This window comes from Macaca mulatta, chromosome 15, assembly GCF_049350105.2.
Source record: "Macaca mulatta isolate MMU2019108-1 chromosome 15, T2T-MMU8v2.0, whole genome shotgun sequence".
Taxonomy (NCBI): Eukaryota; Metazoa; Chordata; class Mammalia; order Primates; family Cercopithecidae; genus Macaca; species Macaca mulatta.
In genome coordinates this window covers 49,520,481-49,543,123 of record NC_133420.1, presented here as the reverse complement: position 1 = coordinate 49,543,123, position 22,643 = coordinate 49,520,481, and the positions used below count along the sequence as shown (strand labels likewise).

The window sequence follows — 22,643 nt, the reverse complement described above, 5'->3', positions numbered from 1 at the left end:
GCATGGGTCCCTTTACAATTATCCAAAGCAAGAGCACTATAATATATTCAAATATAAGCTACCATGCTTATTTACCCATGCCAAAGAGTGGCTACAAAGTACTTGCAGCCTTTCAATATTGGGCACTTAATTACAGCAAATCCATGTAAGTCAAAAAGCAGATTTCAAAAGTAAAGTGTATCTTCTTCCTCTTCTTTTTAAAAGCTATTATTTTGTGAAAATGTTTAAACATACAGAAAAGTTGAATTTTACAGTGAATACTCCTAGATTGATTCTGTAGTTGACACCTTGCTATACTGGGAAAGGTTTCTTAAATTACAATTTTGGCTATATCACTTCTTTGAGGATCAAACGCAGCATTTCCTGTTTGTTTATGTACAGTGCTGTAGTTTGGGCATTTGTTTCCCTAAACCTCATGTTGAAACGTGATCACCAATGTTGGAAGTGGGGCCCAGTGGGAGGTGTTTTGGTCACGGGGGCAGATCCTACGTGAATGGCTTGGTTCCATCCTTGTGGTAATGAGTGAGTTTTCACTCTATTAGTTCCTTTGAAAGCTGGTTGTTTAGAGACACAAATGGACTAAGATACACAGTCAGGAAGGTCTGGTTCTGATATTTAAAACATGGAAGAATTTTTAATTAGAATGAAGTGGGCGTTTTCTAGACTCACCATAAAAATAAAATATTCTCATTTTGAGACAGTTTTTTTTGGTGCGGGGGTGGGATGGAGAATTGAGTAAAAGAGAAGTCAGTAAAGCACCATAAAGAAAAATAAATGAAGTGGCCTAGACACTAACAAAAATATCTGAGTTAAAGAAACAGCATTTGGAGAACAGAGAATAATTCACAACCATGCATGCCATACAATGCACACTGATCACTCATACCAAACGTGCATGATACTGTTTAGAAATTCTAATCTGTTCCAGCTCTAACATTGCTAACTCTCTAGCAGAAAATACACAGGCAGTAAAACAGTCCCTGTAGACACTGTAATTATAGGAGGCTCAGCCCAGTTATAACTGAAAGCACATGACCTGGTAAGATGTTACAAAATAACAGCTGTCAGCAAAGGAGGGCTTATAATTTCAAAGGATACTTTTTATTCTGCTTTAGTTTAAGGTGACAAGAAGCCATTTAAGTGATTACATTTGACCAAATGTAGCACTAATAGCCATTGTAATCTTCTCCTCCAATAAGACAATTTAGAAACATTATTTTACTTGTCTTCACACTTTTGAGGTAGAAACCATGAAACATTAATCTCATGATTACCATAATCTCAAACAGCCCAAGTGAAAGAATAATCATTCTCACATAATGATGCCATAATGGTTAAAGCTTAACGTCTTGCTAATGATTAAGATGTATACACAAAATAAAACAGAATTGCTTGTTGTCTGCTGAAGTTCTTGGCAACGCTAAGGTAAGTTATCACTTTACTCTTTCCAGTTCTCAACAGACAGGCCTTAAAGAGCAAGGGGTGGTAGGACAACAGGAATTAGTGGCAATGGTCTTCTCTGTTGGATCCCTCCTAACTGTGGTCACTCAGTCTAGCAGGCTCAGCTTCCACTGGGTTCTTTTGTTGATCTTTGGTGGTATAAAAAGCTCAGCATCTAAAAGTAAGAAAGGAAGGGAAATTGTGACAGACATACCCTTGTTGGAGGGCGCTGAGGCAGTAACTCCAAACTAAACAAACTAGGCAGGTGGGGTTTGCAGCAATATGACCATCAGAGCCAGAGTTAATGTGTCTGCTACCCCTGCAACCTCCAGGTCAGAGCAAACACAGCCTGGAGGTCCTGCCCTGAGAGGAGGGACTGCATTTCAACCTTAGGCATGCTCACTCAGTGATTCAAAATGGAACAATGTTCTGTATTTCAATCTGGTGGGAGGGGTGGTGGCAGCAGTTACATGGCTGTATACATTTATTAAAACTTACCAAGTTGTACACCTGAAATCTCTGCATTTCACTATATATAAAGTCTATCTCAATTGTTAAAGAATAGCAAAATGTGGTAGCACATATTCAGTAAGTGAAGTTAATGGACAGAAACTATGATGAAACTTCGACAAACATGTCGATCAATAAAGATGCCCCTGCTTTAAAAAAAGTAAATGGAGAGAGAGGGTTAGGAAAAGATTCTGTCATTGCAACCTAAAACTCCCAGGCACTCTTTCACTTAGATTTGTTAAGTCTCTTTTCTAACCAGGAATCACATACTGGAAGCAGAGATATGAGAAAATATGTATATATAAGGATTTTCTTTTTCAGCATTATTTATGATAAACTTCCAGCAGTGAATCTGTACATATGAGCTATGCAGGCATGACAAATTACAGTTGATCCTTGAAGGTAGGTTATGGGTGTGGACCCCCGCTGCACAGTCAAAAATCTGCATGTACCTTTTTTTTTTCTTTTTTTGAGACAGGGTCTCCTTCTGTTGCCCAGGTTGGAGTGCAGTGGCATGATCGTGGCTCACTGCAGCCTTGACACCCCAGGTCCATGTGATTCACCTCAGCCTCCCAAGTAGCTGGGACTACAAGTGTGCACCACCATACCTGGCTAATTTTTGCAGAGACGAGGTTTCACTATGCGGTCCAGGCTACTCTCAAAACTCCTGGTCTTGTTCCACCCACCTCAGCCTCCCAAAGTGCTGGGATTACAGGTGTGAGCCACCACACCTGGCCCCATGTTTAACTTCCGAATCTCCAAAACTCAAGTGCTAATAGCTTACTGTTGTCCGGTAGCGTATTGGCAACATAAAAAGTCAGTTAACAAATGTTTTGTATGTTATATGTATTATATACTATACTCCTACAATAAAGTAAGCTAGAGAAAATATTAAGAAAACAGTATTTACTATTCTTTAAGTGGAAGTGGATCATCATAAAGGTCTTCATCTTTGTCATCTTCACGTTGAGTAGGCTGAAGTGGAGGAGGAAATGGTGGGGTTGGTCTTGCTGTCTCAGGGGCGGTAGAGATGAAACAGGTAGGGGAGGTTAAAGAGGAGACAACAGAGGTGGGCACACTCAGTCACTAACTTCACAGAAATACACCATAATTTCTGATGTTTTTGCTTTTCATATCTCTAAGGTACCAATCCTTCCACAGTTTCTTTTAGTTTCAGTGCCCATATCATAGAATCATCTATGTTGTAGAAGAAGCCAAAGGCAGTCTTGAATAATTGGAATCTTTGGAACAAATGTCAATTTATTTTCTGGCACTGCTTCTTCTATGTCATCTTCCTCATTGTCTGGCACTGGTTTGGAAGCACTCTTCTCCATCAAGTCATCTTCTGTTACTTCCTCTGGTGTGATGTCTATCACCTCTTGAATTTCTCCAAGACCCCTATCTTGACTATCTTGACATTCTTCATGCATTACTTTTTTTTTTTTTTTTTTTTTTTGCCAGATCCACAATCTCTTTCATGATTTCCTTGATAGGCTGTCATAAATCCTGTGAAGTCATGCACATCTGGACACAGTTTTCTCTAACAGGAATTTATTGTCTTGGGCTTGATGGCTTTCACAGCTTTTTCTATAACAATGATGGCATCATTGATGGTGTAATTCTTCTAGACTTTCATGTTCTAGCAAGGTTCTTTTCCGTACGTTTGACAATCCTTTCCATAGAGTACTGTTTGTAATGAGCCTTAAAGGTCCTTATGACCCCCTGATCTAGAGACTGAATTAGAGATGTGTGTTTGGGGGCAAGTAGATCACTTCAACGTCTTCACAGTGTTGAACTCATGGGTTTAGGGGTGGCCTGGGGCATTTTCCAGTATCAAAAGAACTTTAAAAGGCAGTCCCCTTACTGGCAAGATACTATTTAACTTCAGGGACAAATCGACAAAGGAACCAATCCAGAAAAAGTGCTCTCCTTGTCCAAGACTTCTTGTTGTATGGTACAACCAAAAGCCTGGTAGCTGGTGTTAATCTTTTCCCTTCCAGGCTCAGGGGTTAGCAGCTTTACAGATAAGAGCAGTCCTGATCATAAACCTGACTGCCTTTGCTGCTGCCTCCTGGATGGCAGGAGCTGCTTTTCCTGTTATCTTGATATTTATAAAGCCAAACCTCTTTCTAAAATTATCAAACCATCCTTTGCTGGCATTAAATTCTCCAGCTTTAGATCCTTCATCTTTTTGCTTTAAGTTCTCATACAATGACTGTGCTTTTTCTCAAATCATATTAGTTGTATAGGAATGCCTTTCTCATAGCAATCCTGCACCCACATAAAAGCTGCATTTTCAATACAAGATAAAAAGGTCGTTTGCAAAAAGTACAAGGTTTTCATCCCTGCTGGCATAGCTGCAGTGACAGCTTCATGAATTTCCTTTTCTTTTACAATCATCCTGGCACTGGGTTCATTTATCTTGAAATGGTGGGCAACCACAGCTGCAGACCTCAATCTATAGTACGTATTGAGCAAGTCAACTTTTTCTTGTAATGTCATGACTTTTCTCTGCTTCCTGGAAGCATCACTTGTGGTACTTCCTATAGGTCTCATGGTGTTATTTAAGGTTTACGATATTACATTAAACATGATAAAAAAATACATGAGAACGCAAGAGATCACTTTTCGCTGCCATATGCAATTAATGGAGACTGTCATGTGCTGCTCATGTGGACATGATTAGTGGTACATGGCATTTTAAGCAGATATTGGTGACACTTGAGCTCACCCACCACAATAGCAGCAGGAGGTAGCTACAAAATTATTACAGTAGTGCAGTATGTACTACAGTTAATTTTATGCAGTTATGATTTCATACTACAGCTTTATGTTTGTTTATATTTCTCTCCACTAAATGGTGCCATAAAGATAAAAGAATATCAATACTGGAAAAAGGCTACTTAAATAAATTCACTGTCAACAAGGTCCATACTTTCATAAATAGCAATTAAAGTTGGAATAAGACTATCTTTAAAAAACTAGTTATGAAAATAATGTGCTCTACCTCATTTTTTAAAATTAGGCATAACTACAATTATATTTGATTCCAGACTTAATTTGAAATAAACGCAAAGTATAGACTTTTGGGCAAGAAAGTAATTATTCTGACAAATTATATGACAGCAGGACATGACATATTTCACATTTCCATATTTGAATTTCACAGCACACAAAAAAGTCATTTTTATAAAAATACCTTGAGGGCTTTGCAATTTTTCTAAGGAGCTCTCTCAATCCTTTGATGGTCAAAACCACTTGAAGCACTTATTTTGTCATCAACTGCAACGAGTCCAACCCAGCAGTGATTCAAGTACTTTTCCAACATCATTTTAATCTATTTTATGTAATACTAAATTTTTTTAAGGCTTGCAACTGATCTGCATGCTGCTGTATTGTATCAAAGCAGGAAACAATCAGAAAGGACCTATCAAGTCATTGATTCCGCTTGTGGGGATGTGTGAATATACTCAACTATTGTTAGCTGGGGAGGGGAGCTGAGTAATATTTGAGGGGGACTAATTTTGTGATTAGTTCATCAGTGGCAATTTTTGAATTATAGGAACTTCCCTTTTCCTATACAATCTTGAAACCACAAGGGTAATGATAATGAACACTCAGATAATGAGGGGCTCTCAAATATTACAGAGTGTCTTTAAGGCTCAGCTGGAAAACAAGAAAGTGCTCTTTGAAGTGGGAAAGCCATCTAGAATACCCCGGGGGATGGTGGGACTGACCTGACCTGAAGGTCAGCATCAGGCCAGCAACGAGGAACACAGGAGGCAGAAATCACAACTGGATTGCACTACCGCACAAAATAAACAATGACCAAATGGCCTCAGGTCTAATGTAAGTTCCTAGCATCTGAGAAATAAGTGGGCTGGGCACAGGGGCACACGCCTGTAATCTCAGCACTTTGGGAGGCTGAGGCAGAAGGATCACTTGAGACCAGGAGTCTGAGACCAGCCTGGGCAACATATTAAGACCCCCCTCTGTTTTTTTTAATAAAAAAATTTAAGAAAAAAAAAGGAATAAGTGGATGTGTTGAAATTGATACCAAAAGTACCTTGCCATTCTCCAGACAGAAGAGGAGCTAGGAATACAGTAGTTACTGTCTGGATGTATGAGTTGAGCTGGGATGGAAGGTAGCTGCTCTTTCCTGGTAGCAACATAAGCTGTTAAAGTCAAACTTAATTTGAATCCCCACAGGCTACTTCAAATATCATCAAAATGCTATTACAGTGTAGCACTTCGGTGAAAAAAATTTCAGAAAATTGCCTGTCACATGCTAGAAATGCAAGTAACAGCAGTTAAAACTGCTAATTATTTTAGAAACTAATATTCACTTTTCAAAGCTAAAATGCTTGATTGACCCAACTATAAGTAAGGGCAAATACTCAAAGTCCCAAGTTGACCCATTAAATGTTTCTAACCAACTTTCAAAAGAAAGCGTTTAGGGTTTTTAATTTTTAAGGATATAAGTAATCTAATTGAGAATCATCTCCCTCAACAAATAAAACACTTCATGCATAACTAAACAGGAAATATGTATAAAATGCTAATATTCTTTGGATTTGCCTTCAAATTATATTGTCAATTCTAAACATAATAAAAAGGTCCCACTCATAAGCAAGTTTATGAAAATGCCCCCAAGATGCAACGCGTAACTGCCAACAGCCAGTAATGATGCTTCAGAAGAATCTTTTGATATATATGTAAATGTAGATGGTTTAGACTGAAACTGGAACTGTGATGTGCCTTTATGAAAAAGCATATGCCACATAAAATATTTTTTAAAATTACACATACAATGGTCATATATGAATTTTCCCGCACCAGGTCCCCCACCGCTAGAAGCATGAAACTGATCATACTAAAGATGTGGTCTTAGAATTGAGGAAGAATTGTAGTCAATTTTTTGTAGTGAAAAATTGTATCCAATCTCTCCTTCTACTGCTGATCTTCTCAATACTTACAGAAAGATAGTCCTGCTGCTTAGTATTGTAATATTAAATGAGAAAAAATACTAACCAAGAACAGGAAGCGAAGTCTTCTGTTGTTGATAAGATGCCATGATACTATTTGCAGTAGAATTGGGACCTAGAACCTAAGGAGAAAATAGACTGTATCAGCAAAGATTATCTAATACTTCTCAAGACTGCCAATACCAAAGGCCAAATCCCTACCAGCAGAAAACAGCCTGTCATTTCTACTGGTATGGTGTGAAACATAGTAACTCTCTTTCCTGATGTGATTTTAATTTGCCAGTTTCTCCAGCTGCAATTCAGACCTCTAATTCTCCTTTCTCCCAGAACAAGGTAAAGATAGGGGGTGGGGGAAAAGAAAAGAAACTCTACAATGATATATCCTGGCCTTTTCCAAATGAGCAAGCCACTCCCTGAGGAGCAGGGAAACAGTACAAGAGGCTATAAATACGCAGAGTATCAATTATATGCCAAGAGTTGTGGGAAACAAACATTTTTAGGTTGAAATAAATACAAATATGTGCATACTATGGAGCAGAATGCAAACTGTGCACATGTGCTCCAGGTAAAACACAAGACTCCACAGGAATGTCAAGCCTGCAGCGAGCCTCTGGGCACACCCCTGGTTAGTGCAGACCCTTGGTGGCACACTCTCAAGAGCGACGCCATGAGAAGTCACTCACAGTATCCTGCACATACCACAACCATACTTCACCAATCAAAACCACAATAATAAAATGGATGTCTTAGAACTTAATGTGGGAGGCATGGCAGTTTACACCTGTAATCTCAGCACTTTGGGAGGCCAAGGCAGGAGGATCACTTGAGGTCAGGAGTTCAAGACCAGCTTGGGCAACATAGCAAGACTCCCCATGTCTACAAAAAAAAATTTTTAATTAGCTGGGCATGGTAGTGTGCACCTGTGGTCCCAATTACTCAGGAGACTGCGGTGGGAGGACTGCTTTAGCCCAGGCATTCGAGGCTGCAGCAAGCCATGATGGATCACATCACCACTGCACTCTAGCCTGGGTGACAGAGCAAGAAAAAAAATAAAATAAAATAAGACCTTAAAGTGATCGTGTGATCAGAAGAGAAGACGGAAGGGGACGGCATGGGAGTGGTATCATAAATTATCACCTTCAAGCAGGGCACGGTGGCTCATGCCTACAGTCCCAGCACTTTGGGAGGCTGAGGTGGGCAGACCGCTTGAGCCCCGGAGTTCAAGACCAGCTGGGGCAATATGGTGACACCGTCTCTACAGAAAATTTACAGAAAATTTGAAAATTAGCCAGGTGTTGTAGCATGTGCCAGCAGTCCCAACTACTCAAGAGGCTGAGGTGGGAGGATCACCTCAGCCCAGGGAGGCAGATGCTGCAGTGAGTGGTGATCACTGCACTCCAGCCAGAGCAACAGAGTGAGACCCTGTCTCAAAAACAAAAACAAAAACAATTATCATCAAAAGTACTACAGTTTTGAAGATGATGATCACATTTCTTCTAAGAAATACCTATTATAATCAATTCAAGAGGTTGTAGGGTCCTGATTCCTAGTTGCTTTTATTTCAATGGTTTGTAAAGTGCTTTTACATTCACCCTCTTATTTAACCTTCAAAGCATTCTATTGAAGCACACAGGGAAGTCTTATGCCCATTTCTAAATAAGGAAATCAAGACACGATAAACATATGTGTTTCTAAACAGTGAGCTGATTTGTAATCTCTCAGCTCCAACCCACCCTTCTATCCACTGCTTGTGGTGCTGGGGCTGGGCACCTGAAAGATATTCCTCCTTGCTGTTGGCTTCCCATCATGTCCTGCCTACAGTGAACACCAGACGGGGAGTACAAAGCTGGAGGATAAACAAAAGATTTCTAGATTTCTTCCTTGATTGGCTTTTTTTTTTTTCTGAGATGGAGATTTGTTCTTGTTGCCCAGGTTGGAGCACAATGGCGCGATCTTGGCTCATCACTACCTCCACCTCCCAGGTTTCAAGCGATTCTCCTGCCTCAGCCTCCTGAGTAGCTGGGATTACAGGTGTGCACCACCACGCCTGGGTAATTTCGTATTTTTAGTAGAGACGGGGTTTCTCCATGTTGGCCAGGTTGCAGGCTGGTCTCGAACTCCCAACCTCAGGTGATCCACCCGTCTCAGTCTCCCAAAGTGCTGGGATTACAGGCGTGAGCCACCACTGCACCTGGCCTGACTGGCTGGCTTTTCCCCCAGCAGCAACTATTCCTTCCAGTTTCCATTTACTTCTGTACACTTGGAACCAGCCCCCTCAGAAATGCCAGGACTAGCTGGCTGGCACCCTCCTCTCAGAGGTTCAAGAGTCAGCTCTACAGGGCCCCACTTCCAGGCTTCTAAATTCTAATGATCCCCAACTCCTCCTCCTGTTCCCTCAGGGAGGGTAAAGCTGCTTCCTATAGTTACTATCTCAGTGTCCTTCCTCTGTGTTTCCCTTTTGCCTTGTTTAGTCCTCTAATGCTTATTTAACCAATCCATGTATTAAATTCTGTGATAAAATAATAGGTAGGCTTTTGTTTTCCTTTCTAGATCTTGACTTATATACCAGCCTTTTGAATCCAAATAAAAACTCTTAACAATAGACTTGAGGTATAAGAGAGTGAACAGAGGTATAAATAACAAACAGACGACAATACATTAGAATTCTGCAACACAAAGCTGATTCAGCCTTAAACACAACCAGCAAAGTCCATCGTAACAACACAGAAGTGACAAGTCAAATTTTTCATAAAACAAAAGGAAAAGCAATTGCCTGGGGTCCCTTTAAAGCCTGATCCCATCCAAGTGAGAGGCCGTCTCCGATCCCCTCTTCCCCGCTCTCTCCCCACTCCAACCTCACTGAAGGCCAGGAGCAACTGCGTGACTTTCTCATTTTCTCCATGACACCTGCTTCACCCAGAAAGGAAAATGATAGCCCATTTAACCTACGCCAAGGTGTACTAGTCACTCTACAGGCAAATATAAAATCTTACTGACAGCTTAAACATAAATCTAAGATAATTTAACTACGGCATCTTACGTTTTTAAGAACAGGAAAACTTTTTGACTTGGGGAGGGTGTGAACATAATAACCCATGAAAATGATGAAAAACATGCACACCGTCTTTGAGAAAACTTACAGGGGTAGCTGAATTCTGCTGGGAGGTAAGAGTCCAAATTTCTGGAAGTGACCCTTCTATCAACTGCAGCGTATCTTCAAAGGCCTTCTGTAATTCCCTTCCTTGTTCATCAAACTCAAAGAGAAAGAGTACCTTTAAAATATGGTATATTTCATCTAGAGAGAAGAAATTTGAAAGAGTGGTAAGTTATATTCCCAGCTCCATAGACCAAATCATACCATAGCTTCTATCCAAAGCCAAAAATTTCTATGATTCCACTGCAGGTCCTTTCTCCTACATTATCTTTTTTCTTCCCAAATGCTGGCATAACTAAACACATGTACTACAAAAAGAAAATCAAGCACACTGGGGGGCCCACGCAGAAAGCAGCGTCCCACAATTCTTTATCCTGGCTTAAGCATCTCTCCCAGTTCAGTTAGGGGGATGCCAAACGGAGGAAGGCTTCTCAGTTACCAGCTAAGAAGGGCTGCTTCAGGAATGTGTGCTGACATGACCCTTCCTGCTAAAAGTTCTCATCTTTCCTCAAATTGGGAAAATGGTAGCTTAATCACCTACTGAACTCTGCCTGTCTGTGCTGCCTGTTTACTATTGTTTGGAGTCAGGAATCATCATCAGGACTGAGAATATACCTTTCAGGTTTTCAGTGTTCTGTACCACTTCACTCAGTGCCTCCAGGAGGGCCAGGTGCTCCAGCGGACTGCCTTCTTTGAGGCTGTGCTTCTTCCGCTCTGCTTTTCGGCGATTCTTAGATGATCTCCTGTTAGAAATTACAGATATTTTTAAGCCTCCTGAGTAGCTAGGACTACAGGCATGTGCTACCTTGCCTGGCTACTTTCTTGCAGTTGCTGATCATCCCACACAACTTCACAGTTCTCCATTTCAAATTCCTAAAGCATAATTCAGTTTAAATATATAATACTGCATTGTTTTACATATTCCAAGCAAGACTTCAAGCTCTTATAACTCATACCTCCTTGTAAGTTTTTGGTAACATCTACTGCACCTACCATACGGGTGTTGCATGAATATTTCTGACAAATTACTATAATTGGTAAAAGTGTGATGACTTATTTTACATGTATGGTCTCTTCCAATCCTGATTTTGAATTGAAGAAGCTTGATCTTTTCATTTTTTCAGTGCCTATACCTTAGTCACAACATTTGTTCAAAGCGTAAAATCGGATGTTAATGTAGACTGAGCACTCAGTGGAGGAACTGCCTCATGGGGAATGGGAAAACACACAGGCCGTGAAGCTGAGGAAGAAGACCTTTCAATGCCAAGTTTAATGTCTCAGATATGCTGGGAAAGTCTCTGAACAACTTCCACACAACATTGAATAATATTCTCTCCACTCCCACTACACTGTCCCAGTAGAAAACCAACCTATTTGCTTCCACTTTCCCCATATGCCCAGGGCATGGTCAATGTGCTGAATCAATGTGATACGTACGCTGATATCCTGGAGTTACTATGGGAGTATTTGGCACTCATCTCACTGCCACTCACAACACTGCTAGTTTCAGAGAAGAGGTCTGACTCTTGGCCGTGGGGTACCTCATCATCTAGAAAAGAAGAACCAGAAGCAGATGAAAACACTGCCTGCTAATGTGTGGGTTTACTTTCAGGGAGGTAAATGAACTAGAGTCAACTGGGGCATATCAAAGGATGGATGAAAATGATTGCAAAGCTGATCTCAAAATGAATGAGATAATATTAAATACAGTAATTACTAATGTAAATCAGTAGCTTCCTGAACTTTTTTCTGGAAATGAGGAAACTCATTTTGTTAGACACAGAAGTGGTCAGCTGCTCTGGTTGAATGGGGGTCAGTGGGAACGTCGGCAGAGCTCTTCCCGTTCATGCTTGGTCCTGCCCTCACCAGCACACAAACACAGACACAGATGGCCCTGAAGGGGCTCCACAGAGGCCTCACACTTCCCCATGACACAGTAATCAGACTGCAGGAGGAACACTAAGCAATCGAGAGAATGTGTGGCATTACCCGACCCCCATGGCCCTGCACGTGTCGATGGTCTTCACGCAGACACTCACCCAGGCCTGCCTGCTGGGCTTGCTCCTTGAGCTCTCGAACTACCAGTAAACGTTTCTTGTGGTGACTGAATGTGGCTGTCTGAGAGTCCAGAAATGCCATATAATTTTTCTGGGCTGGAGATGCAGAATGTAAATAGTTTGAGCATGAGGTTTAAGCAGAGAAAAAACTACAGGTGTGGAGCAGTGAAGGAGGGTTAGAATTCTGCAAAAAGAAAGAGGTTACTAGGTTTTTTCCTAGTAGGTTTTTTTTTTCTACTCGGTTACGAATTTTTTTCCTTAATAAGCATTAACAAATTAGAGACTGAAATTCCAGATCTTAGAGTTCATCAATATTATCCCAGAATACGCGCTACCACTGAACTTGTAAAATCACCTGAACGAAGACTTGATACCTAAACCAAGAGAGGATTGGGGGAAAAAAAAAAACGGTAGGGGGGAAGGGGCACAGTTAACAAAAGTAAGAAGAAAGTTACCTAAACATTTCTGGCTAAACATCCATCAAAATGCCCATGGACGTGGAAAAAATGTATCTAATGATTTCTGCAAAATATTGTCCAATGGAAAAATACGCAAGAGGAAAATAACACTAGTAGAATACATTTTAAAAAAGCAAAATAGTACTATCCAAGGATGTATTTTATTAATAGGTTTTGGGCCTAGGCAGATGGAGTTATCGGCATTTTTCTAAGAAAGGTTCTCATTAGTGGTGAAAATCCAAGAACTGGTTAGATTATTATAGATGAGGAATCATGCTTTCAGCACTCAGTTAGAGGTACCTAAAGTGAATAACATAAAAAGTACCCCAGCAACGTTTTAATTAGGATGGGGGAAGGGGGGTGCAGACAAGGTAAGAATGTGCATACATGTAAATGTCAGAAAGGCCAGATGTTACTTACAGGGTGGATTTGCATAAAAAGGCAGAGCTTAAAATCAACCACTCCCTAAGGTTTCTGTAAGCCAAACTGATGTCCTTCTCCGCTTCGCTTTTAAGGGGTCACAGTGACCATCTGAGTATTCTAGAACTGGTAATATTCATATGTTCTCCAAGAACCACATACTTCATTTGAAAAGGTAATTTTTAAAAAATACTTTGAAAAAGTTGAAAACTACATAAAAGTTGTAAGAGTTCAATGAACACACATATACCCTTCACCTAGATTTACCAATTATTAACATTTTGACATTTTTTTGCTTCCTGTTTCTCTGCATGCTTACACATATCCATTATTACTTTTGTGAAACCTTTTAAGAGTAAGGTAGAGATATGATCCTTCATTCCTAAATATTTCAGCATTTATCTCTTAAGAATAACAGGATATTACCTTACATAACCACAACGTGATTATTAAATGCCAGAAATTTATCACCGTTACACTATTATCTAATATAGTTCATATTCAAGTTTACCAACTATTCCCAAATACAAAGATTCTTAATCATATTTGATTACAGGACAGGTTTCTAACATTTAAATATTTTATTTGTTACCATTTAATTACTCAGCATATATAAAAATTCTAGTGAGAATTAAATATTATATCCAATGGGTAATTTTGATTGAGTCTACATGACATATTATTAAAAAAAACACAGTAATAGAAGGAGACTCTCCCGTGTCTCTCTCCTCTCCTTCTTCCAAATGAGGAATTCTACCTAAAATGGAACCCTCACCTTCTAAAATGGAAGGCTTTACGTTGGTTTCTATAATATCCAGTCTGTTATATTTGTATACCTAGAAGGAAAAACACAATAATTTTAGGAAGGAAAACTTCTAGTCATTGGAGAGTTAAGATACTTAGACAGACATGGATTACTTTCAGAGGTCATCAGAATATTTTCCTGAAAAACAGGCCTCCTACAAGGCAGCCAAGGAAATTCAATTCATTTCAGTAAAAAGACAGTAATATTTCAAATGTAGAGGATTAATTCCAAAATATTATCAAGAATGATAAGGCCAGGCACGGTGGCTCACGCCTGTAATCCCAGCACTTTGGGAGGCCAAGACGGACAGATCACGAGGTCAGGAGATTGAGACCAGCCTGACTAACACGGTGAAATCCTGTCTCTACTAAAAATACAAAAAATTAGCCGGGCGTGGCAGCGGGCGCCTGTAGTCTCAGCTACTCAGGAGGCTGAGGCAGGAGAATGGCATGAACCCGGGAGGCGGAGCTTGCAGTGAGCCGAGATTGCACCACTGCACTCCAGCCTGGGCGACAGAGCGAGACTCTGTCTCAAAAAATAAACAAATAAAATAAATAAATAAACAAAAATGGTTTTAAAAACACCGTTTTCCTTAAGCCAAGATCCTGACCTATTTCTACTTATTTCACAAGCCTCAGAAGACAAGAGATTCCAACTGATCTGGAATCCCTTGCTCGCCCTCTCTGCTTAGCACCCAATATCCAGAGGGTTTAAAAGATTCTTACCAGCCTCAAAGCTTCTTCCCAGGCAGCTCCTTCTAACAGCAAGAGCACAGCTTCTTCATAATCCTGACAAGGGAACAGGAAGAAGACAACAGGTGAAGAGAGTGTGTCAGATGTCATCACAGCCAACTGCAAAACTAACCACAGACTTGCCTCTATCTCCCTGGCCAGGGGAGAACTCCTAGTTCTCAACATCATGCCTATCCTAGAGTTCATGTCTCCATAAATATTGATACAAAAGACAAGGGAGCAGTGTAAATTCTGAAAATAATGACAAAACACAAGCTAAGCATCATCTCTCTGCATGCCTGGACATCAAAACCACCAGAAAGGTCTGTTAGACATGCCTATCTCCCCAGCTTTACTACCAAGTTTGATTCAGCAGGTTTAGGTGGGCTCCAGAATTGTTAACAAGACCACACTTTGAAAAAATAGTAGACTAGAATACCAATCTTCTAAATTTTTTTTTTTTCTTTTTTTTTTTTTTCTCAGACAGGGTCTCACTCTATCGCCCATGCTGGGATGCAGGGGCACAATCATAGCTCACTGCAGCCTTGACCTCTTGGCCTCAAGTGATCCTACTGCCTCAGTCTCCCATGTAGCTGGGACTACAGGCATATGCCACCACACCCAGCTAATTAAAAAAATGTTTTTAGAGACAGTGTCTCACTATGTTGTCCAGGCTGGTCTTGAACTCCTAGCCTCAAGCAATCCTCCTTTCTCAATCTGCCAAGTAGCTGGGATTACAGGCCTTTGCTCCTTTCAAAATTGATTTATCTGGCTTTCTGTTGTTGAGTTGCAGAAGTTCCTTATGTATTCTGGATACTAAACCTTTATCAGATACATGATTTGCAAATATCTTCTTCCATTCTATATCCTGTCTTTTCACATTCTTGACAATGCCCTTGATACACACAAGTTCTTAAATTTTTTTTTTTTTTTTTTTTTGAGACGGAGTCTCGCGCTGTCGCCCGGGCTGGAGTGCAGTGGCCGGATCTCAGCTCACTGCAAGCTCCGCCTCCCGGGTTTGCGCCATTCTCCAGCCTCAGCCTCCCGAGTAGCTGGGACTACAGGCGCCCGCCACCTCGCCCGGCTAGTTTTTGTATTTTTTTAGTAGAGACGGGGTTTCACTGTGTTAGCCAGGATGGTCTGGATCTCCTGACCTCATGATCCGCCCGTCTCGGCCTCCCAAAGTGCTGGGATTACAGGCTTGAGCCACCGCGAAGTTCTTAATTTTTATAAAATCCAATTTGTCAATTTATTGATTGTGTTTTTGGTATTAATTCCAACCATCCATTGCCAAATCCAAAGTCATGAAGATTTAACCCTGTTTTCTTCTAAGAGTTTTATAGTTTCGTTTTGGTTTTCTTTGAGACAGGGTCTTACTCTGTCGTCCAGGCTGAAGTGCAGTGGCGTGAACTCAGCTCACTGCAGTCTCAAACTTATGGGCTCAGGAAATCCTCCCACCTTGGCCTCCCAAGGATTTGGGACTACAGGTGCACACCACCATGCCTGGGTAATTGTGTTTTTGTTTTTTGTAGAAACAAGGTCTTTCTATGTTGCCCAGGCTGGTTTCAAACCCCTGGGCTCAAGTGATCTTCCCTCAGCCTCTCAAAAAGTGCTAGAATCACAGGCATGAAACTTTGTGCCCAGCCTTCAAGAGTTTTACAGTTTTAGCTCTTAAATTTTTGTTGTTGATCCATTTTGAGTGGCCAGCAGTTTTTGAAAACTCGGAAAATATTGAATAAAAATCCTTTCCAGCTTCTTTTGAAGAAAAAAAAAAAGAATAAACATGAAAGACAGGTCATTAAAAAATTTCCTTAAGCAATAATGATCACTTAAAGCAAAAGCAGTAACAAAGTATTACGGACTGAATACTCTTGTAAGGTTTTTATACTATATATGAAGTGGTATACTATTATCTGAAGATATGGTCAATTAATGATTTTTATTATAAATCCTGGAACAACCACTAAAATACTGAAATGAAGATGTATAGCTAATAAGCCAACAGTGGAGGTAAAATGGAATTATGAAAAATACTAAATCCAAAAGAAAGCAAAAAAAGAAAAAACAAGAAACAAAGGATCAATGAAAAAACAGAAAACAAACAGCAAGATTGAAGGTTAAATCTAACTATATTGGTAATCACACTCAATGCAAATGTCTAAACCCTCCGATTAAAAGGCAGAGATTGTCAAATTAGATTTAAAAAAAAAAAGAAACAACTATTGCTATCGACAAGGAACCCATCTTCAAAATGAAGACTACATTCAGATAGATTAAAAGTAAAAGGATAGAAAAAGATACGCAATGAAAAGTCTAACCAAGAGAAAGGTGGAAAAGCTATACTAATAACATTAAAGTTGAATTCAGAATTAGAAATAGTAACAGAGAAAGATGGATATCAAAATGAATACATCTAGGACATACCCGTAAGCATGTATGCACCTATAACAGAGCTGCAAAACACGTGAAGCAAACACTGGTAGAACGAAAGGAGAAACAGACAAATAAATTATTGCAGCGGGAGATTTTAACACTTTCCCAGTCACTGATGGAGCAAGTAGTGAGGAACCAATAAGGATATAAAAAACTAGAACAGCATGATCAACCTAATCTAACTGACATTTATAGAACACTCCATTCAATAATAGTAGCTTTCATATTATTTTCAAATACACACACAACATTCTGTAAAACAGCCCATATTATAAATTAAAACAAATTATAAATTTAAATTAATAAAATGCATGCTCTCTACTCACAACAAAATTAAAGTAGAAATTAATAACAAAAAGATGGCTGGCAAATCTCCAATATCTGCAAGTTAAACATATATATATATATAAATTTTTTTTTTGAGATGGAGTCTCACTCTGTCACCCAGGCTGGAGTGCAATGGTGTGATCTTGCCTCACTGCAAGCTCCGCCTCCCAGGTTCATGCCATTCCCCTGCCTCAGCCCCCTGAGTAGCTGGGACTACAGGCACCCACCACCATGCCCGGCTAATTTTTTGTATTTTTAGCAGAGATGGGGTTTCACAGTGTTAGCCAGGATGGTCTCAATCTCCTGACCTCGTGATCGACCCACCTCGGCCTCCCAAAGTGCTGGGATTATAGGCGTGAGCCACCGGGCCCGGCAAACATACTTCTAAATAAGCCAAGGGTCAATAAAGAAATCACAAGGGAAATCAGAAAACGAAAACAAAACATTTCAATATTTGTATAATGTAACTAAAACGGTGCTTGAGGAAAATTATGGCATTATACGCTTAAACTATAAAGTAAGGAATCATCTCAAATCAATGGCTTTAAGCCATCACCTTGGCCAGGCCAAGTGGCTTACGCATGGAATCCCAGCACTCTGGGAGGCAGAGGCAGAGGAATCCCTTGAGACCAAGAGTTTCAGACCAGTGTGGGCAACAGAGTAACACCCCATCTCTACAAAAAAAATTAAAAATTAGCCAGGCATGGTGGCATGCACCTGTAATCCAAACTACTCTGGAGGCTGAGGGGGGACGATAGCTTGAGCCTAGGAGTTTGAGACTGCAGTGAGCCATGATCGTGCCACTGCACTCCAGCCTGAGAAGACTGGGACTCTGTTTCTTTAAAAAAAAAAAAAAAAAAAAAAAAGCCATCATCTTAAGAAACTAGAAAAATAAAGAGCAAATAAAATAATAAACAGAAAATAATTTTAAAAATTAATGATATAGAATACAGAAAAATCATAGAGAAAAACAATGAAATGTTTCATTCTTTAATAAGATCAATAAAATTGATAAACCTCTGGCCAGAATAATCAGAAAAAAAGAAGACACATCAATATCTAGAATGAAAGACAAGACGTCACCATAGACCCTATGGACAATAAAATAAGAGAATACTACAAACACTTTATGCCAATAAATCTGACAATTTAGATGAAATGAACAAATTCTTTGAAAGACATAAACTACCAATGCTCATTCCAGAAGACACAGATAACCTTGAATAGGCTAATGTCTACTAAAGTAACTGAATTAATAGTGAAAAACTTTCATTAAAGAAACCCCCTGGCCCAGATGGACTTACTGGTATATTCTACTAAACGTGTGAGGAAAAAAATATCTCCCAAGAGCTGAGCTGTCAGGTATTGGAGTAGCTGACCAAAGCAACAAGTCAAAAATGAGTTAAGCCTTCAGGCATTGCATTGGTATAAGCAAGAGGCTAAAACCAGGGAAAGCACCAACTCTCTCTGTTCCATTTTTTCCCAAAGAACAACTCACTATTCAAGAGTCAGCTGGATCCACACAGACATGAGGGTTGGTTCACTGTTGAAGGAGCTTGAAAAAAAAGGCTTTAGCAGTTTGATGGATCTTGGGGGTATGGGTGCAAAGGAAGGGGGCTAAGGGTGGAAAAGTACTGGGTAGTGAGTCACAGTGGGAAAAAATGTTAAGGTTTTTCCATTCCTTCTTACATAAAGAGGACTTGGCAGAGGTGCCTGAAGAAGACCTTGGCCCATGGCCTCAGATAGAGACCTAGGAATGAAAGCGCCAGGAATCTGAATGCAAATACTGTTTACAGGAGCATGACTAACAGGGGGCCCTGAGTCCTTGCTTGCAACTCCCTTTAGAAACTGTAATGCATTGGCAGTACGCCAAGCCTGGTGTGGGGAGGGCAGCTCTTCCTCATGTGGCCTCCTAGGTAAAGTCTGTAATTGTTTATGGTCAGGTCTGAAACATCACACATAGGTTTTTAACCATGAGTCAGACTCTCATACCAACTCTTCATGAAATCCTCCAGAAAACAGAAGTATAAAGACCACCACCCCTCATTTTATGACAGCAGCATTATCCTGATACCCAAAACATGGCAAAGACACTAAAAAACTACAAACCAATATCCCTCATGAACACAAACACAAAAATCCTCAAGAAAATTTTAGTAAATCTAATCTACCAGGAGAGAAAAAGGATAATAAATATATAATACCAAGTGGGGTTGAACCCAGAGATGCAAGGTTGGTTTAACAGTAGAGAAAATCAATCACCTAGTCCACCATATCACTGGTCTAAAAACAAAAAATCATCATAGTTGAAAATGCATTTGACAAAATTCAACACCCATTCATGATAAAAAAAAAAAAAAAAAAACCTCTCAGAACAAGGAATAGAAGGGGATTTCCTCAAATAAGAGGGCAGGAATCTGCAATTTTTTCCTGTAAAAGGTTAGACAGTAAATATTTTAGGCCTTACGGACCAAACTATCTCTGTCACAACTCTTTAACTCTGCTGCTGTGGTGTAAAAGCAGCCATAGACAAGATGTAAACTAATGAGCATGGCTATGCTCCAATAAAACTTTATTTACAAAACGGGTGATAAGCTGACTTTGTCACAGGTTGTAGTTTGCCAACTCTGCAATAGAGAGCATTAAAAAAAAAAAAAAAAAAAAAAAAAAAGCAAATATCAGGCCGGGCACGGGGGCTCATACCTATAATCCCAGCACTTTGGGAGGCTGAGACAGGTAAACCGCTTGAACCCAAGAGTTCAAGACCAGCCTGGGCAACATGGCAAAATCCCATCCCTACAAAAATTACGAAAATTAGCCAGGCATTGTGGCATGTGCCTGTAGTCCCAGCTACTCAGGAGGCTGAGGTGGGAGGATCACCTGAGCCCAGGAGGTCAAGGTTGTAGTGAGCTGAGATCACACCACTGCACTCCAGCCTGGGTGACAGAGCAAGACTCTGTCTCAAAAATAAAATAAAATAGAATCAAATTTTTAAAAAGCAAATATGATACTTAATGATAAAAGACAACTGAATTTTCTCCAACATCAGGAAAAAGGCAAGGATGTTCACTCTTAACACTTCTATTCAACATCACATTGGAAGCCTTAGAAAATGCAATAGAGATAGAGAAAAAAGTACTGATTGTAAGAAAGACATAAAACTGTATTTATAGAAACTGTGTTTGTTAATGTAGAAAATCCTAGAGAATACACCCAAAAGCTTCTAGAGCTAATAAATGAGTTTAACAAGGTTGCAGGATACAAGGTCAATAAAATGAAATTAAAAGCTAGTCAAGCCTTGAGATGATGCCAGCCCCGGCCAATACCTTAAATGCGGCCTTGTAAAGGACTCACCTGAGCCAGAGGCCCCAGCTAAGCCCAGCCAAGATTCTTGGCCCATTGAAACAGTGGGATAATAGGGTCTGTTGTTTTAAGCTGCCAGCTTTTAAGGTAAGTTGTTACATAGCAATAGATAATACATCTAGTGTCACAGTAATACACCCAGTGTTGGTGAGTATAGGAGCCACTGATGCCCTCTCACATATCACTGGTGGGAACGCAAAATGATACGGCCACTGCAGATTAGTTCTGCAGCTCCTTAAAAAGCTAAACATCCACTTACCACGGGATGTAGCATTCCCACTCCCATCCCCACGAAGACCTGTACTAGAATGTCCACGGCTGCGTTATTCATAATAACCCCAAACTGAAAACAATCCAAATGTACATCAACTGGTGAACAGATCCACAAATTCTGACATATTCATACAATGGGATACTACTCAGCAATACAAAGGAATAAACTATAACATGGATGCATCTCCAATGCACTATGTGAGTGAAAGAAGCCAGACTAAAAAGACTACATACCATATGGCTCTGTTTATATGAAATTCTAGATAATGCGAAACTTTACTGACTGATCAGTTTGCCAAAGGCTGGCAGTGGAGGGAGAAGGCTGACTGCAAAAGGGGAAGTAGGGAATTTTGGGGGGTGTTAGAAATGTTCTACATCATGAGTACAATGGTGGTCACACAACTACAAACATCTGTCAAAATGTACTCAATTCTTCATCTAAAATTGGTGAATTAACTTCATTATTTGTAAATTATACATCTGTACCACACATAATTTTATTGTATGTAAATTAGACAAAATAAGGTTATGCATTAATCTTCATTTACAAAGAAAAAAAGATAATGGCATCTTATCCATTTAATTAACCCTCTATGTGGTATATCTTTCCACCCCAACCTCTCTACTCTTTTAGGTATGTTTCATTCACTGATTATTTTCAACTCAATCACCCAACAAATACTCTCTCCAGGATCTAATGATACAAAATTTTAGTTATCTTCTTTCACTCACTGTTATTTCATAAGAGACAATTGAATATTTTTAAAGCACAATTAAGTTACATAAATGTGCTCTCAGTAACAACTGTAAAAAACACTCTCTCATCAAAGGTCAAAACTCTACAAGGCAATAATCCCTGGTGTCAACCGTGCACCTGTGTACTGTTAGTCTGTGGCCAGTGTGACTGCAGTGTTCTTATTTTCATAATAAATCCTATTATACTACCAAATGCTCATATGGGTACTTATCCTTATAATCTGCTGTAAAACTGGAACCTCCAGCTCCCCGAGGTAAAAGAGACATTTCCAATGGAGAGAATGGGAGTAAAAGCCAAGAATATGTAGTCTTCAATGATCCTGTTTTATAATGGTCCTTTCTCATTGTTTCTACTTTGGCAAACTCAATTTTTAAAAGCACAAAGACCTTTAGAGGTAATTAAGTGCTTTCTACCAAGGTCAAACCACTAGTATGTTAAAGTACAGCCCTTTCATATTCTACCTCACAAAACTGATAGACGTACTAAATTTAGACTTCCAAGTCAAGCCAGCAAGATAAGACTGCTGGGGCAAACACTATCTCTGGACTTAATAATTATGCACAGTTCCTTTAACTTTCATCATCACTAAGATCATGAGAAGACCTTTCTTGCTGACTAGGGGGTTTATTTAGAAGGGAGAAATTGAGTTTACCTGGGCATACTGTTCCAAAACCATGGCTGCGTCAATGTGCTTCCTCTGCTCAACCAGCTTTCCTGTAGAGACAATAAGCAGCAGTTGACTACAAAGTTAAACAGATTCTTTGGCTCAAGTGCTTCTTTAATATGTCTTCATTATGCATGAAACTATGTACTTTCTGAATTTCTGTGAGGGAATAGGGATATACAACATAGAGTCCTATCTTAAATGGCAGCTAGAATCTAAAATTAGCACAGGAATTGAAAATCATATACAGCCAAAATTAGCCTTGA

The 22,643-nt window shown here is 39.8% G+C and overlaps 1 protein-coding gene across 1 annotated transcript in view; it reads right to left on the bottom strand.

Moving 5' to 3' along the window:
• Nucleotides 1-1,082: 1,082 nt before the first annotated feature.
• The window catches only part of ELP1 (elongator acetyltransferase complex subunit 1), a 66,114-nt gene continuing 44,553 nt past the window's right edge, over nt 1,083-22,643 (bottom strand). The window contains exons 29-37 of the mRNA XM_015117132.3: nt 22,366-22,427; nt 14,555-14,617; nt 13,800-13,860; nt 12,129-12,242; nt 11,527-11,638; nt 10,705-10,832; nt 10,076-10,230; nt 6,982-7,057; nt 1,083-1,615 (exon numbers count right to left, since the gene is read on the bottom strand). Coding sequence (XP_014972618.3) covers nt 1,548-1,615; nt 6,982-7,057; nt 10,076-10,230; nt 10,705-10,832; nt 11,527-11,638; nt 12,129-12,242; nt 13,800-13,860; nt 14,555-14,617; nt 22,366-22,427 — 839 coding nt within the window. The 3' untranslated portion in view covers nt 1,083-1,547. The remainder of the gene's footprint in view (nt 1,616-6,981; nt 7,058-10,075; nt 10,231-10,704; nt 10,833-11,526; nt 11,639-12,128; nt 12,243-13,799; nt 13,861-14,554; nt 14,618-22,365; nt 22,428-22,643) is intronic.